Raw genomic sequence first — 19264 nt, 5'->3', positions numbered from 1 at the left:
CAGGATACATTGAGATATCTCTCATTTTCAAGTATGTCCAGGACCCACAAACAGCATTGTTACAATAGGGTACAATATAAAATTAAAAATACAAAATAATATTAAAATATACACATATATACATTTAACACAGAACGGGTAAGAAATATAAAGCATCTTGGCATTGTTTTGTTTTTTTTAGCATGCTGGTTGATCTGTTGCAATCTTTTTGCAGTTAACCTTTCATTGTCCGGAGTGTTGTTGCACACTATTCTTATTGACCGCTGGCTGACTCTAAAAATCATTTTTAATAGCGGTCTTAAAGGTGGAACCCAACCTGTGGTAGAACAACATTTTTTTAATGCTGACAAAGCATCATGGGAGTTGTAGTCCCATAACATCTGTGGAAGCTACATTTTCCCTTTCCCTGGATTAATGTAAAACCCCTGTAGGTTTTGTTTTAAAATTGTATTATTCTTATTATTATTATAGGTGAAAATTATACTTGAAACAACCATACAGGTGTCTTGTTTGCCTTTTCATTGGGAAAACCCACACCTCTAAAAACCCAAGGGCCAGATAGACAACTTAATTTTTATATTGCTATTAATGAGTCACACTTGCAAAATATAGGGAAAAAACTGCTGATCTTGGGGACAAATAAAAACAAACAAACAAACAAACAAAAACAAAATCTCCAGCACAGCTGCAGTGACAGCTTCCTTATTTGAGCCTGAATTCTGGCAATTCCTAATTTAATTCAGTGAGCAGTGAATAGACACCCAGGGCAGAGCAGAGGGGCACAGCAGGGCAGGGCAGAGGGGCACAGCAGGGCAGTGCTGGTGATGTGAGTGGGAGCTGAGGATCCTGGGGATACTGAGTGTCCTGGATCCACCCCTGGCTGCTGAGATCACTGGAGACATTGAAAGCAGCGGATCAAGTGCACTGTCCTGTAATCGATTGCCGAGCGCCTGGAGCTGCTGCCAGCCTTTATGTATTGGCCGTGCGTCTGGGGAAGGCTGGCTGGCGCGCTGGCTGCTGCTGCTTGATCCGTTTCTCTGGGTTTGACCAGCTGTCCCGGGCTAACCCCTGCCTGGCTCTGCTGAACATGGAGGAAGTAAAAGCTGGATTACCCTTAGCTACAGCACAACTGCTTTCGTTTCCATAGCTAACTGCAGTGCACAAGGCAGCCGGAGGCAGGGACAGCCATACCGAGGGATGGAAGAAGAGTGGCAGCGCTGAGGTAAAGAAGGCAGCCCTGCAGCACTGTGCGGGTTATGGGGAGGGGGGACTAGTTATTTGGTATCCACTCACAGTGCCAGCCGGGGACTTGTTGCTGTCAGGATGATGGGAGGTGTTGGGAAAAGGGGCTGGCAGGTCCATGCCACCTGTGTCTGGGAGGGGGCCACTAGCTTCCCTGGCAGGTCCTTGCCACCTGTGTCTGGGAGGGGGCCACTAGCTTCCCTGGCAGGTCAATGCCACTTGTGTCTGGGAGGGGGCTGACAGCTTCCCTGGCAGGTCCATGCCACCTGTGTCTGGGAGGGGGGCACTAGCTTCCCTGGCAGGTCCATGCCACCTGTGTCTGGGAGGGGCTGGCAGCTTCCCTGGCAGGTCGATGCCACCTGTGTCTGGGAGGGGGCTGGCAGCTTCCCTGGCAGGTCGATGCCACCTGTGTCTGGGGAGGGGGCTGACAGCTTCCCTGGCAGGTCCATGCCACCTATGTCTGGGAGGGGGCCAATAGCTTCCCTGGCAGGTCAATGCCACTTGTGTCTGGGAGGGGGCTGACAGCTTCCCTGGCAGGTCCATGCCACCTGTGTCTGGGAGGGGGCCACTAGCTTCCCTGGCAGGTCCATGCCACCTGTGTCTGGGAGGGGGCTTTCTAGCTTCCCTAGCAGGTCCATGCCACCTGTGTCTGGGAGTGGGCTCCTAGCTTCCCTGGCAGGTCCATGCCAGCTTCCCTGACAGGTCAATGCCACCTGTGGGAGGGGGCTATCAGCTTCCTTGGTAGGTCAATGCTACCCGTGTCTGGGAAGGGGACTACTAGCTTCCCTGACAGGTCCATGCCATCTGTGTCTGGGAAGGACAGGGATTCAATGGCCGAAAGAGACAACACTATCGCGACAGTCTGAATAGTGTGAATATATTGGGATACTGGATATCGCAGAATTAAATCGTCACCGTGTCTGAATGGCATAACATTCGGATGTACTGTAACATTTGGGACATTGTGACATTTGATTGGTGTGTTATATTGGCACTATTGTGACTGTCATAGTTAGGGATATAGTGTGACAAATCCTGACATATTGTGTACATAGTGTTTGCAATCGGGGGAAATTTGTGATAGTGATCGAGGTGAATCTTGAACACATTGCGTGTCATGTGGCATGATATCAGGGAAATGCTGTGAATGGTACGATATTTGTGACATACAGTGTTACTTGTGTTTATATTGTGTTATAGGAGACATATTGTGACTCGTTATGACTATTAATTAAAAAACAGTTTGTGCTGAGCTAAGAACCCATGTAGGCCAAACAGCAGGCTTAGATAAAATCTCCCCTTTGTTGAAGTGGATCCCCCTGCCCCCCAACTTGGCTAGTCAAGCCTAAACTTTGTAAGTCACTTCTCAGCTCACTATAATTCACTGTTTAGTAAATAGATTTCCTGGAAACTGGTGTGATTTGGGGGGACACATTATGCCCCATGCTGATAAATGTGGCATTAGAAACAGGTTGAGACATGATAACTGTGATGATTTAGTCATTATTGTATTATGGGTGATCATGTGGCAGTAAATATGGCCTAGCATGAAATATACAATTATTCCAATAAAGGGTCCTTGGCAGGGGATATAGTTTATTTCTAGCAGATATAATATTCATGTATACATACACCTTAAGGAACAGGTTAACTGTTTAAGTGCCAAAGAGGATTAGGTTAAGGCACACATTACAGAACAATACTCGGGCCCATTTAATAAACTGTGAGTGAGTGGTCTATTCACTAAACAGTGATTTTTGGTGTTTGACTACCCATATGCAACATTAAGGATAAGATAGCAACATTGGAAACACATTTTTATGGTGGCTGTGTTGGAAATTGAGATTTGTTTTGACCTGAGTCTTTAAAGATAGTTATTAACTCACAACAATTCACTGTTTAGTGGAAATAACTTTCAGCCAAATCTGGTGTAGTGTCTTAATTTATAGTTAATAGTTTGCCACACTATAACAAGCCTATGGTGTTTAATTTCACAATTTATTTTTATAGCTGAATAGTGTCAATTGTTCTCCTTACTGAAATGGTTGTCATGACCAGACTAGTGAATGTTACTTGCCCTGCATTAATGGATGTGAGAATCTTTGTCCCAGGATTCAAAGAGTTAATAGTGTACTACCACCCTCTGAGCAGGGCTGCAAAAGCCCCTGTACTTGATGTTTCTTTGCTGTGTATTGCTAGACAATATCACTGACCAGTCATTCAGTGGAGTAGCTAGATACCTAACACTTCCCTAGCAATTGAGAGTTCCAGGTCCCACCTATACACAATGAGATGCCTAGCTTGGTCTGTCAGTCCAGTTCTGTCCAGTGCTGCCATAGGGTCTTTGACTTCAGTTACCAGACAATTACCAGACAGGCACTATTTGACCCCTAATTCTACAGCTCCTGGCTGTCTACCTGCTTGTTTTTTATGTCACCCCCTTCCTCCTCCCCTTTTCTTCTTCTCCTGGTTTCTTTCTCAGCTGCTTCAGAAATAACCGGTGGATCCAGTTTTCTTTCTTGTTAATCTCATTGCAGGAGCGATGACCTCCCTCTCCCTCTCTCTTTCCTGAAAGTACGTGACATTCCAAACTTTCCCCAGCAGTCTTCCCCTGTCTCTGTTCCCTGTTACACACAGCCCGGGTCTCCCTGAGCCACTGTTGGCAAACCTATCCAAGATTGCTCATACCAGGATTGGCCTTCGTATTTACCTATTCCAGGATTACCCTTTCCATTTACCCTCCACTCATCCCACGATTACCCTCCTCATTTACCTTCCCCTTTCCATTTACACTCTACTCATCCCAGGGTTACCCTGACCAATTACCTTCCAGTCCCAAGATAACTCTTTCCACCTTCCCTCCATTCATCCCAGGATTACCCTTTCAATTTACCCTCTGCTCGTCCCTGGATTACCCTGACCTCGTTCACACCTCTCCAGCCAGCAGATATCAATGGGACACCTGCTCACCTGAGGTAGTGGCATCTACAACCTGTGCATTTCTCTCTAATATTTACACATACAGACACACACACACACACACACACACACACACAAATGGTGATTAGAAACATATACATACTGAGCACTGATACATCATACAATAATTGTCTACAGTAACACGCAACATACATGATACTTTTCATAATGTCTTAAATGTTTTGATCCCCGTAGGTTATCTATCTATCTATCTATCTATCTATCTATCTATCTATTTATCTATCTATCTATCCATCCTCATATATATCTTTATGTATGCATAGTGGTTTAACATACATTTGATGTTTTGTTCACTTATTGTTTTACTATCATTGTTTTGTTTAATGATGATCATGGGTTAATTTACTGATAATGCATTCTGTGACCTGTTGGCACCTGTTACAAACTCTAACTGTCCATGGTATGGGTTTTTGGATTTTGGATATGCAGTACTGAGAAATTAGTAGAGACTTCTCTGCTATATGGTATATCTATTTTTGATCTTTGGGGACAGTTGGATTACTCACACCAGTTTGTCACTCCTGCCTTGTCTTACCCCTTTCTTTATCAGTTACACGTCTTTAATTGGTATTCTTGGTCCCTGATTTTATCAGCCAAGTTTCGTAGGCATCGTTTTGAGACATTTTATGATAAGACAAACTGTAAAGAGGAAAAAAAAAAAAGAAAAAACTTGTTGAACGTACGAATATGCCTAAGACTTAACGTTTCTATACTGATTGGTATATAGCTGATCTGGTGCATATTGAAACTGACGTGTTAACTGCTGCCTGTGAAGGCAATTTGATCTGTCTGAAAAAGAAAAACGAGAACAGAGGAGAAATAACATTCGTATTTAATATATTCAGCAGTTTGAACTATATACTTTTTTTTTTTTTTTTTAATACTTTTTTGGGAAGTGATTTGGAGAGAAGACTTGAAGCAGCCTACTTTCCAGTAAGTAATGTAGAAATTCCAGGAGCAAGAGCTAAATATACTTGGTGGATCAATACAGAAATGGCTGGTTGTGAATAATTTAATTGGCAGTGCAGGAACAGTTTGGAAGCTAAAAGCAAACGAGGAAGAGGTGGCAAAAAAGGAGAACATTTATCTGCTTTGTACTTTGTGATGTATATATTTTTTTAACATTGTTTTTATAATATGTGCACTTTTACTTCTTGATGGGAGCATGCCATTTAATTCAGCTGGTTTATTTGACATGGGCAATCCCATATCTCTTAATTACAGCACTACTGTATTTACACAAAGTTCTCTGTAGTTAAGAGTTGATGACTATGTAGGGCCTTATACACATAATACGGCTCCCTTTAAGAGAATGTTATAATTTTACTTGAATCTTTTATATATGTGTGTATGTTTACAGATACATTGTTAGCTATATAGTGTGACTTCTCTGAGATATGTCTGCTAAAGGGTAAAGATAGCTACTGATCCTAGAGCTTTTACTGCTAGTACCTGAATTCCTGAGATAGTTCATATAAATCTTTATCCAAAAAAGCTATCCCCTATAAGTTTGGCAATAGTGGGTTTATTCACTAAATAGATGCGGTGAGCTTACAGCTGAAATGGAAAATGTCAGGCTAAGTTACATGAGTTTGAAAACAAATATCCCTTTTGGATAATTTGGAGATTTATACCAAAGTGTCTAATTTTGGCCCGAAATTTTGTTGTCAATTCACACAAAATGCTTTTAAGTGAACATAAATAACATCTCAGACTTAAAAAACAAATATATAAACCTCAAAAAGTAAATGCCATGTTGGTAGTGTCATTAACTTGCTTAGTTCTGTATACATGGAAGGTGACACATACATAAAAATATAAGTTTTGAGAAAAATGTATTAAATATTTTATCTACATACCATAACATACAGGTGCACAGGCGCATAGCTCAATAGGATGAAGAGGCACACCTCTATGTAATATTTTCTATAAAATTGATTGTTTTACCTTAGCTTTACCTCTCTTGAGGAAAATGTTTAAGTTGTTGTTTGCAATCATGTCAAAGTACCTTGACATCAAATGTGATACTGTATTGATAACCTGATCACTCACTATGCTCTGTCCACCTGTGTAATCTAATGCCCAATAGTTTACAGATCGCCTGGGAAGCAATCACAGGCAGGCCATGTAACAATTTAAGCATAAAAGCAATACTCGAAAATTAATGTAGCACCCCATATTCCACACATTATTTAATCTGCTTTATAATTTGTCAAGTGCTTTACACAATGGGAGGATTAGGTATTGTATTAAGATCAATTTTGAAGCAGAGTTATAAAAGTGGAGCAATCACCATAGAAACCAATGGAATGTTCATGCTAGTTATTCCACATCTATAACTTTGCCCCAAAATGCTTTGTCTAAATAGCCCTAATTGTATGATCTCTGTGGGTCAGTTTTCCAAATAGAAGAAATAGGAAACCTTTGGAACTTTTGATTAATACAATATTGTTCATTCTTTGTGACAAGTGTCATATTACTTGCCCAGCCTGCGTCCACGCAGTAAAGTCCATCACTCTCAGCCAGGACAAAACACATGCTGCTTGACTAGAGCAACAACTGCTGCAGAGCTGTAGTGCAACCAATCCGCATTTGAATTTAGTATTTTTTGTCTTTCAAAACCAGGGGGAAAAAAGCAAATATTCAATTCCATAAACAAAAAATTATTCTAATCTATTTTCAATATTCCTGTCTCATTTTTCATTCAGACTTTATTTTAAATTGGGTCTGAATTACCTGACGTAAGATATCATCTCACAAAAAAAAAAAAAAAAAAAAAAAAAACAACAACAGAAAAACAGTTAGCTCTGATAAGCGGATGGAAAAAAAATATAATTTTAAATTGATTCTTTTTTTAGGACACTCGAGCCTTGAGGTTTTGTCAAGAGAGTTGATCTGCCTCTGAATTTTATCTGTAAACCTAAAGTTAAGGAGATGATGTCATAACCCTTTTGAATATAGTGCAGCCTATAGTATAGTGTGTGTGGTGTGGCAATTTTTTTTTTTTTAGAGGGGTTAAGTCACATTAAAACAGGAAGACAAGCTTATGACAAGCAGTCGGCTGTTGGTGGGATTAGGTATATATGTTATGTATGTGTATGTTTGCTACTTTACTTTAGATATTTACAGTAAATGTTATTTATAGTTTGGTTTAAACATGGCCTTTATCCCTTTTTGCTGTGATTCTTATAATGTAAGCTTTTAGTGTTTTACTTTATATATTGTAAGTGCTTAAAACCGTCTTAATTTTATTTTCTGGGATTCGCCAAAAGAGATGTAACTTTCCGAACAGTCAATTTAAACACCCTCTACATCTCTGGTATGTTTCTTTTCCCCAAGAAAAGTTTTTTGAAGTCAAATTTACTTTCAGAATGATAAAAACCTTATTGCAACTTTCTAATTTTTTTTTTTATATATTTATATTGAAATAAAGTACAGTTTTAATACCCAGTACTCTTTAATTTCAGTTTCTGCCTTAATATCATACGGTATTCATTTGATGGAGATGAGCGAGAGCAGTACTTATGAGAGGGAGCGTCAGTTTTCAAAAAGCTTTATTCAGACAGACACCCCTGGAGCCCTTCACCATATACAAATAAAAGGATGGATCTCTGCAGGCGGCCCAGAAATATGTACAGAACAGACCAACCAACAAAAAAATGTAAATAGTGTGATACTGATTTACACATTTTTTTTTTACCTCATGGGGATTGATGTCAATTTTTGAAGATGTCCTATTTTTGTATTTCAGCACTGCAATTTGACTATGGAAACGGAGAGGCCTGATGGATATGTAACTAGTAAGTGTTCATTTATTTCTTTGTTTAATATGTTTTTACCTGTGCCTCCCATCCTGCCCCTCCCCCCCCCTCTTTAAATTATTATTATTATTATTATTATTATTATTATTATTGCACGACAGAGGTTTGGCGCTAGCTTGCGAAAAAAGCTAAATAGTTTAAATGATCTAACATTACAATGTCATATGTACCTGGTAGTTAGGTAAATTGCAAGGGCAATATTTATTTTACATTTTTTGTGTGCAATTTTGCAAGGCATTTTGATGCAACTCACAGATCTTCACTGCAATCTTAACAATATCTATGCCACCATTCCTTTCTAGGAATGCTACTTTAAGCTAGTGCAGAGTGTAAGCTTTTATGATCACAGTTCATGTTTTCTTAACTTTCTGTCTTATTTGTTGTTTTGCTTTGGGCATGTGTTGATAAGTCGCCAAAAAAGTAATAAAACGTTATATAACCGAGAAAAGGTAGATTTCCATTTTGTATTGCCAAACTATGCTCAGTGATAAATGTAAACAAAATAATGTATTTTTGGCCACTGTATGGAAAACATAAGTGGTGTGCATGTTGCCTGCTCTATATATTTTAAACTGTACAAACGGTAATAGTGTAGTTTATCACTGCATTTGTTGAGTATGTTTAACTCATGTACAGATAAACATAATGCACTGGCCTCATTGCCTGTGCGTTTTCTATATACCGGTATATATATCCTGAATAATTTTTCTACTTTTGCATTTTATAAATTGATTATGATTTCTCATAATTAAAAAAAAAAATGACATCTCCATATTGCGTGTGTGTGTGTGTGTTAGAGGTCATATCAGCATTATAAGAGTTTAAGGGATTTTGGCAATTTAAAAGAAATGTATACATTTTTGAGCTGTAAGTCCAGTTTAGGCATCTACCCATATGTTGTGTTCTGACCTGTTCTCTGCCATCATTTGCTTCCTACTGTCCTGTTTTGTCCGTCTCCCGCCTCTTTATACTTAACACTGGTGAATATTTTGCTGGTGATTCACATCTCAGAATTCACCTGTGGGGATTCTCAGTTGCTCTACTTTGCATTTGACAACATACATATATGACTTTGAATGCTATAATCTTGTTTTTCTGCCTATTGTTTGACTAACTGAGCTTAGCGTTTCCTGGTTGTTCAAGCCATTTCATGAATAAGGCTAATTTCTAACTTAGGCAACCATCCCAACAACACATATACATGTGTAGAATATCTTTCTTAAAAGAGTCCATTGTTTAATGAACCAAGAATTTTATATTTTATGCTTATTCAGCACGGTTAACCATACATTATGTCAAACTCAATCCATTATCCCGATCACTGCACACCCTAATATTAATGCATTCACTGGATGCCTCATTAGTGGTCTATCGCTATTGCTTTTGTGGGTTGTTTAATATTTAAATGGACACTCTAGGTATACCATGAGGTTCTTATTTTGTTGATCTATTAGGTTAGTGTTTAAGTCCTTTTATCAGAATCTCTAGTGCCAACATAGGTGACCAAACTATTGATATATTTTGCTGTTGAAAAAATAAATGCCATGTTATGATTGCATTATCTATGAGTCTGTATATGCTTATACAGACACAGAATTGTGGATATACAGAAGTACATCAAGAAGGCTTTCATAAATGACGTCTACAGGGTTACTTATTAATCCAGGAATTGACTATAGAATTAGATATTTTAGGCCAAAGTAAAGCTGACATCCCAATAGCTATTTTGCCCTAAATATTGCTACACTCTGTCAATTTAGTGTGTAACGCTACTTAATATTAAGTGAACTTTACTAACAAACAAATGTTATTAACAAAAAAAAAAGAAAGAATAGCACCATTTAGTGAATTAGTCCATCTTCCCATAACCTTAGATGTCTGCCAAATGAGTTACCCCAATACTGCGTTTCCATTTATCGAAGTACAGGTCATTGTTAAAATTAATTTCGGTATTTACTAGTTACCTTCCTTGAGGGCAACTAGCATTAAGAGGTAAGAAGTTGCCCTCTTTGGCATATTTTTTTTTTTTTTTTGCTGTTTTGCATAATAATAATATAGTAACTTGCTATATGCAACTATTTGTTAGATGATTAAAACATTATATTAACAGATGCATTTCCAATATTACCTAAGGAAAATTATATCATTTTAGCAAATATATGTTTAGCAAAAATGTTTGTCTTTATCTTTTTTTTTCTCTTTGGATCCTTGAAAAAGATGTGTGTTTTTTTTGTCTTTAAAAGTCTCCTTTAGATAATAACTCTTACCAGAGAGGAGTCATAAAACTCCTAAGGAGAGGAATGCCCTTCTAGCTGGGAATTGCATCCACAGGAAGGAACATGTTAAGACTCTGGGAGAAAACATTTTCTAAAAAGGAGAGGGATCTTATTGCAGATATGATATTCCTTTTTTTGGGGAGGGTTGCGGGCTGCCACGCCAGCTCTTTGATGTGTCACTTTTCTGGGGAAACATTTACTGAAATCTTTTCACGCACCTTACTAAAGATTTGATCATATCCATAAAGATTGTATTCCCTAAATACAGATGGACTGACTTAGGGATGTATTTACTACATAGTGAGTTCAGATAAATTGACAATGAATTAAAAATATTTTCATCTAGGCTATATTGGCCTAGTATTTGCACTACTCAGCCAGACTGGAGAGATTTTGCTCTACAATCGGTTGTAAACTCACTGTGTAATGAATTGATTCCACAATCTTTAACTGAACCAATTTATCACTTTAAAGGCTGACATTGGCACTAATTATTCCTATCAACAGTTTTACATTTTTGGATTAATATAGAAGACGCTCTTCTAATATAGAAGAGAAAAAGTGCTACATATAATTCAGGAAGCAGACATCTAAAAACAAACAAACAAATATATATCTCATAAACAGATGGTGCATGCAATTATGGAAGAACAGAATGAATGCGGTTTTCAAGGAATATACTATATATATATATATATATATATATATATATATATATATATATATCAATTCTATAATAGCTGGCATTCAGTATAATATTAAAATGGTTTGATTGAAATTCTAAGAGTAATCATTAGAAAAAGCTAACTAGGGACTGTCTCTGAAAATCCAGGTCAGCTGGCACGTATGTATTTGATTAGGAAAGCATGAAATAAATGTCATAAACATCATTATGTTGTCGCAGCACATATTAACTTGGCGTTGAATGCTTTATCTAACATGAGTCTTCAGGACACTCCAGCAGGCGTGGGGTTAAATGAGCAATATTTTAAAACATTTTCGAACGTCCCCGTGGCTTTTCCTTATGCGTTGACTTTCAAAGCTCCGGGAGGCACAAATCTGGCCTCTTCAGTTCTGCATTCCAGCCGTTCGCTAGGCTCTTGCCCACAGGCAGAAGAAAACTAATCTTTTTTTTCTTTTTTTTGTCTTTTTTTTTTTCTTTAAAAAAAAATAAAAAATACAGGTGATAATGAGATTGTGCCCGAGAGGGAACACTCCAACATGGCCATAGACCTGACCTCCTACACCCCTAATGGGCAGCATTCGTCCCCTACGCACATGGCAAGCAGTAAGTCGCCTTTATTCCTTTTCCATTTACATTGTTACAGCATCTCTTATTTCTCTCATATGCCCAGTCACTGACTATCTGCCCAGATTCAGGCAGGTCAGGAATTATTCAGTGACAAGACTTTTTCACTTTGTTCTACTTTACACCATTTTTAAACTTTGCTTTTTCACTATGTCCACTCTCCCTCTTTTTAGCGGAGTCAATTATTGTGGACACATGGAGTAAATTGTATTTTTTTTTGTATAGTGTCTTGAATATAAAATAGGTCTCACGTTTAAGCTACATTCTCCTAAAATGCCAATTTAACTAATTGAGCCTTGTGTTTATCTGCAGCGACGGTGTGTATTTTGTTTTGTGTGTTTGTTTATTTATATAGATCGTGTTGATTAAACACCGTAAACATTGTTATGCATGCATTCAAATTATCCTCCAACAAGTTGTCAATTTGAGAGTATCAGCATATAATTATAATATTACTGACAGTTGTTTATGAATTTAAATGATCGTCAGAAATGTTTGTTTTCAACAGTGTCATAAACTGTTTTCAGAGCACTTTGTTACAATGACCCTGAAAATGTTTAACATTTATAGAAATTGTGGGGTGAGATTTGTGTTAGACTGGAGCTAGAGCAGTCTATGTGGTTTATTGTAGTGGATTTTTCTCTTGGTATGAAGTTTCAGCTGGGGTGTCATCTGCAGAATCACACTGTCAACACAACTTGTTCATCTTCTAACACATGTCATGTGACTAGTTTATATTAAATTAACAGTTCTGGGACATTTAGGGGCATACAAAATACCAACAGTCTCCATGTAGAATACCTGCAATGGTTCAGGACTTAGGCATTTTATAAATTCTATTCCACAGCAGATAATGATGAACCCTATGCTGTCCACCACTGGTATAATCTATGCCAAATGTTTCCAATAAGTCATGCCTTGGCTAGCAACAGGCAAATTGAAAGTTATGAGAGATGTAGTTCATTAAGATTAGGTAAGGCCATACTTCCTATAAAGACTTGATCTCTGTAGTGGATGCAATGCATGTGTTTGTGTAATGAATGCAGAGTGTGTGTTTGTGTAGTGGATGCAGTGTGTGATTGTGTATTGAATGCAGATTGTGTTTGTGTAAGGGATGTACTGTGTGTTTGTGTAGTGGTGTTAGATAGATGTGGTGGGGGGGGGGGGGCAGTTATTTAAAATGCATGAAATAGTTTATTCTCCGTCTCCTTGCCTCTTACCTGTGGCTAAGGAGAGATAGGGGGCACTAGTTCCCCTGGTGGTCCAGTGGCACAGCAGCTTTTAGAGTGAAGAGGGGCCCAGGAGTCATATCATCCTGCGGCAATGCTCTGACAGCTGCGGTTCGCAAGTGCACACTGTCAGGGAGCTTGGTGTCTCCTGGGCCCCCTCTTCATTATACTACTACATGCAGGGTCCGCGCGTGTATGTGTATATATATATATATATATATATATATATATACATATATATATGTGTGTGTAGACCAGGCCTCATACAGCTGTACTGGCTGTTTGTTTTAGGAATTTTATTGCAGATCGTGTATAAAAGGTGGAAGTGTGCTATTTTAGATCACTGTTGCCGTATTGTTTCCTGCCAGCCTTAGTCTGTTATATGTAGAATGTGAGGATACAATGTGATTTGTGCCCCATCTTTATATAAACTATACATGTACAAATACAAATAATAATGATATGCATCAGAAAGTGTATCAATTTGTATACATAACCCGCATTCTCTGGTGAAATGTTGTTGTTGTTTTTCTAACATTTCTTTTAAATTTACCGTACTTTGGCATCCAATGTCATTATAAAACCATACTGATTTACTTACACCTGCCATATTTTGTAATTTTTAATGCTAGGGTTTACTTCTTGTCATATCAGCCAGAGTCAAAAAGAATACATCATAAGAATATATGAAATAATAATGATTTCGTATTCTGTGTTAAGTATGATTTAAATATTCATTGCTCCATTAGAGTTTGGCCAAGCAATTATTTTCGTGTGACTTAAATACATAGATTGAAAGAGCACTGGATAATTATTTTTACAGCAGCATAGCAGTTCTATTGATGACTAGTCTGGAAAGATTTTATTTTACAGTTTTTTACATTGTTCAAGTTTTTTTTCGAATTCTAATAAAGCCCCACAGAGTTTTGACATTGAGATAAATGTTCCAGGACAAGCAGGAAAAAAAAATGATCCACAATCTTAAAAACACTCATAAGTGATCTAATGGTATTGCACTCATTATTCTTAGGCAACTGGCTTAGAGCCGGGAAGTCCAAAAGTTAGATTCCCCAGCTGTTGAAAAACCGTGGTAATCCCATGATTCTTTGCCAGCCTTAAAGCTAACAAACATGCCTTGAAACTGCCAAAACATCATTGGAGTTGCAGTTCTAGCATGCCTTGGGATCTGACTTCCAAGCATACTAGTAGCACTTGGTCTAGATAAGGACTGATATTTCTGTTTAAGATGATAAGTATTATTGTTCACTGTTTAGTAAATAACCCCTCTTTTATTTAAACAGGCAGACTTTGTGCCAGGAACAATGTTCACTGCATATTGTTCAGGCAGGTAGTGATTACTTTTTACAACAATATCAATAGTTATTCTATGTAGTAGTGTTGTGGGAGAGCTGCGTTTGCAGAATAAATGTTAGAGACACACATAGATTAACCGAATACAGCAATGGGTACTCTGCTTAAACAAACATGGCCAATTATACATCACTCCCAGGAGAACTGAACACCTCCTCCTCTTTGTTGAAAAAGCGGTGTTAAGTTCTCTTGGGATCTTAGCATTAGATAACAGACTTGGGCAATTCCAACACAGGGAGATGCTGTATGCTGCTGGCATGCTGTTAGCTCTGCACATTAGTCATGTTAATCCTTTATCCTCAAACAGACAGTTTTATGAGATGATTTCTTCATTTACAAACCTCAGAATAAACTTTTGACTGGTGCTCACATCAGTATCCATGATGTATCAAATATGATAGAACCCTGGATTAAAGTTTAAATTGTGAGTGGAGATCTCCAGCATATTGACAAACTTTTTCTGGATGCTTATTATGTATTACTATTCCTAGCAATAAAGGTGATCTTTTACAGGAGTATTCTGCATCACTATAGGAGGTAGATAGGTTCTGAAAGTTCACTTGTACTATAGATATGAATGCACTATTATTGAAAATCACAGGGTTCTTTTTCAATGAAAATGATAAAATTAGAAAGAAACACATGACATCGTTTTACCTGTAATCAGATCAGGTAATTGTCAATACTGATGAAAAATAGATTGCTGATTTATCAGAAAACTAGTTGATGGGGTTCTAGAATGCTAAATGTTCTATTTTTGTTGTGTTCCAGCATTTTTGTTTTCCTATAAATTGTGCTAACCAAATGTTGTTGTTGTTGTTATTATTTATGATATGAAAAGCTCCAAAGCATATGTGAATATAATCACATTGTCTTACATTGTCCCAGTACGTTTTCACTTTACAGCAGACAGTTTATTCTCCTTACTGGATTTTCTGGTCACTGACCATGATTTATTTCCAAATATATTGTGATTGGTTGAAAGAGTAACATAGCCAATAGGAATGTAGTATTTAATTTTAATTTGGTCATATATTTTTTTTTTTTCTTTTTCTTTCCACGTCTATTCCTGTAGACTTTCAATAAAATGCACAGTTTGCTGTGGTAGTAAAGCAATCCTACCATTTTTTTTGTTTTCTTTTTTTACTTAATTTGAAATATTATCTTCTGAGCCATTTATAGCCAGGCATTATCTAGAGTTTTGCTTTTCAATGTGCTTATAGAGCCATAACCAAAAGACTTGCAATAAAATGACAACAGAACGGCAAAGTTTAGGCCTACATAGTCTACTGCGAAACATTTCCCAGTTCATCTACTTTTCCCATGTAGAATTTGGCCTAATATATAAAAATGAAACTCCATTCATTGAACTTAATATTTTGTGAATAAGAATAAAAAATCTTGGTGTAAACACTAAAATGAAGAAAATGTATATTTTTCGTCTCTCAAAACATAAATATTTAAATAGAATTAAAATTAGGCAAAATTTGATGTTTTCGTACCAAAATTATATATTTCAATACGTTAATATTTCTTGCTGAAATTCTATCCTAAATTTAGTTGGTCTCTAATGTATAATGAAAAAGTGGAATGTTGCTGATATGATCAGATACCGATTATACGATTTAGCACTAGCTCTGCAGTTCTTCCTAATCAGCTAAAACTATGCTTACTGTCACCTACCATAATTAATACTTGTCTTATATTGTCACCTGGGATACTGGCTCTTAAACCGTTTTGCTGGGGGTCATGTTGTCCTTTGCACTACTGGAGCCTTCTGTTTTAAAGTTCACTTTTCTAATTATACAATAGAGAGATAGCATCTTCCCTGCTCTCGGCTAGTTTGCTCTTAGTGTCTGTTTATGGTATCCAGGTCCCTTTCGCTTCCCTGTAGACGCCATTCACAGACAAATCCATACACAATAGCAGATTAGACGGGATCGAACCAAGCTATGTAGAAAGGACCCACCTAGCAGGATTGTCTCAATGTCAAACAGTCACAAAAGTAAGTTGAAAAACAAGCTTGGAAGTGATTAAATGGGAGAACAGTAAAGATGTGGTCATGCTGCATATTTTTATATGTGCGGCCATAAGCCAAAGACAAATATTGCATGAGAGGAGTTATTTCAAACACTAACTAAGGCAAAGTTTTAACTTTACCTGCATTCTAAATGTTGCCCTTTTCAGTAGAGTTTACTGGTTGTTAGTACATCCCATTAATGTAGAAACCGCATAAAGCTTTCCATCTAAATGGATGCCAGCAATGGTTTAAAACAGTGATGATTAACTCTGGCAACCCCAGATCTTTATGAACTGCAATTCTCATGATGCTAAGCCAGCTTCTAGCATGGCTGAGCATTGTGCGAAATGTAGTTGTAAAGACCATCTGGAATTCCAAGATCAATCATCATTGCTTTTAGCAGGCTGCAATTTCTCACTCCATACTATATTGTCCACTCTCTGCTCCATTATAAAGTATGTTATGTGCATTATATATTTCAAAATGAAGTCATTCTGTATGTGTGTAGCAAACGTTTTTTAATATGTAGTGTATTTTTTACAATTAAAGTGTTATAAAGAAATTAAAAGTGGAAAGTAAAATGGAATTGCAACACATGATAGATGTGATAAACATGTGAGATTATTGATTGTGAGATTATTATGATGGGAGAGAGGATGGGACAAAAAACAAAATTATAGGAGATGATAGTAGAGCTTGAACACAAGAGGTTCAGCTCTTAAGGCAGAAGCAGGACATGCGTGTCCCCTGTCTGTCTGAGATTAAAGAAACACTATAGCGTTAAAAATACAAATATGTCTTCCTAACGCTTGGGCCCCGTTCCGCAGCGAATAAATGGTTAATTAACCATTTATTTTCTTACCTTAATCCAGCGCTGGGCTCCCTCTGCACTGGTGACCTGTGACCTCTCCTCCTCCATCGACGTCAGCTCCCGAGTGGAGCCGAATGCGCATGCGTGGCCAGAGGCGGGCACGCGCATTCAAACCTGCCCATAGGAAAGCTTTACTCAATGCTTTGCCATGGAAGTTTTTTTTTGATGCTGGACTCAGTGAGGACGTCCAGCGTCAAATAAGTGCGATTTACTCAGTGTAGATCATGGAAGCGGCCTCTAGTGGCTGTCAGGCAAACAGCCATTAGAGGCTGGATTAACCCTGCAGTGTAAACATAGCAGTTTTTCTGAAACTGCTATGTTTTCACCTGCAAGGTTAAAACTAGGGGGACCTGGCACGCAGACCACTTAATTTAACTGAAGTGGTCTAGGTGCCTATAGTGGTCCTTTAATGGGTGTTCTAATCCTGGAAGGAAGCTGCTATATATTAATATAACTATTTAGGAAAGTGCAGAGATGACCTTTGTATTATTCTGTATGTTCGTATTTTAAGAATAATTATTATTAAATCTAAACACATAAATCAAAATTAAATCAAATTACACACTCTGTAGTGTTCCATGCAGTTATTTTTAATTCTTAAACTGAAATAAGGTACAAAGTATCACAACTATTTTGTTCGATATAAAAAGTACATTCTGGGTCATCATGAAACTTTAACTCCCATGACTCTCATTCATCTATAAGTTTAGACATGATCTAAAACACTATATAGTGCTTGGCTTTCACCTCTTTCTGTCAAGTAATCCAGAAACACATTGCTGTGTTTGACTGTTTACGTAAAGGATTTACAGAGGAAATTCATTAACTGTCACCCATCTTAGTAGAAGAAGCCATTATAGGGACACTCTAAGCACCAAAACCACTTCATCTTAAAGTAATGGATTTGGTACATAGGCATTGTCCCTTTTTTCTGACAATGTAATACATATCATTTTGTGATAAACAGCGACATTTGCAAGAGAACATGCCTATAGTGGCTGTCAGAGAGAAGGGTTTTAGAAGCACTTTCTTAAGACATTAAAAAATCAAAGGTCTTCACGTTCTATCATCCACAGGAAACTTAAACAGACACCACTAATAGTTCACACAGAGAAGCACTGTATTCAGTGCATATTATTGACAAAGTGTGTAACACATGCACTTTGTGTCCCTAATGTTTTGGATTGGACATTTGGATTGGACATTTAATGTGTTATCATGCCTTCACACCTTTCCCCAAAGAGCATGTGAAACTTGTTACCTGCTCAGATTCACCTGGGAGATTAATTCAGGTTCAGCAAGGTTAAACATCTGAGTCCAGTCTCCACTCAAGAGGTTAACATGGCACTTAAATTCCAAAGCAGAAGGCTAGTGTAGTCATTTAAAGTGACACAAGTTGTAATAATGTTTGGATATTTCTCATGTCAAGTTTGTTAGATTAGTATTATCTATTTTTTTTTTCCAAGATAGTATTTTGCCCAAAGGATAGATTTCAGATGTGACTGGTGCCACCAAAAGGGTTTACATTTTTTTTTTACCACTCTGTGTTGTTAGACCGTTGAGGCAAAATTGTGATGTGTCAGGATGCAGTCTCTAAAGTGTAGTAGTAGTTTTGCCTCCTCCTTACAGTTACAGAAACTGCTATTGTGAGTCAATATGTTGTAAAGCTTTATTACGTCTGGGTTCCATAGAGTATTGCCCGCTTGTAGTAGACTGGAAATTATCGACATGTGGAAGGTGAGAAATTGTGATGTTGAAGTTTTACTTTCAAAAGCCTTTTTGAAAGGGGGAGTTGCGATTGTGCTTACTGTGATAAAACAGAGTTTCAGAAATATCAACAGGCTTGTTTACTAAAGTGAGAATTGTCTGGTATTCAAAGAGAATTAAAAGTGATTAAAAGTAATTTAACTGAGCTGTAAGCATATCTGAATTGCAGATGATTTCCAATTCGGCTAATTTGGTCTAAGATGTGAAATAAAATGTTAAATCAATTGAATTACCAACAATTCTGACTTTAATAAATATCTCTGCCAAAAATAAATTAACAAAAAGGTTTCCTAAACATAATTATGGGGCACTGTAATAGTCAGCTTGTGAACTCCAGCCATATATTTTTCGAAATCAT

At 37.5% G+C, this 19264-nt stretch overlaps 1 protein-coding gene across 7 annotated transcripts in view; it reads left to right on the top strand.

The window, feature by feature from the left end:
• The first annotated feature begins 981 nt into the window (after positions 1 to 981).
• IKZF2 (IKAROS family zinc finger 2) overlaps positions 982 to 19264 on the top strand; it is a 61399-nt gene continuing 43116 nt past the window's right edge. For 4 of the 7 annotated variants that reach the window (XM_063429963.1, XM_063429959.1, XM_063429960.1 and 1 more), the window contains exons 1-4: positions 3881 to 4217; positions 7710 to 7903; positions 7994 to 8042; positions 11523 to 11627. In XM_063429963.1, the coding sequence (XP_063286033.1) occupies positions 7742 to 7903; positions 7994 to 8042; positions 11523 to 11627 (316 nt within the window). In that variant the 5' untranslated portion in view covers positions 3881 to 4217; positions 7710 to 7741. Of the gene's footprint in view, positions 1223 to 3880; positions 4218 to 7304; positions 7320 to 7709; positions 7904 to 7993; positions 8043 to 11522; positions 11628 to 19264 lie in introns of those variants that run through there. The other 3 variants (XM_063429957.1, XM_063429958.1, XM_063429961.1) reach the window with 3 other exon arrangements.

This window comes from Pelobates fuscus, chromosome 8 (genome assembly GCF_036172605.1).
Source record: "Pelobates fuscus isolate aPelFus1 chromosome 8, aPelFus1.pri, whole genome shotgun sequence".
NCBI classification, from domain to species: Eukaryota; Metazoa; Chordata; class Amphibia; order Anura; family Pelobatidae; genus Pelobates; species Pelobates fuscus.
Note: the sequence above shows the minus strand (reverse complement) of the source record. Positions and strands in the feature narration are given on the sequence as shown.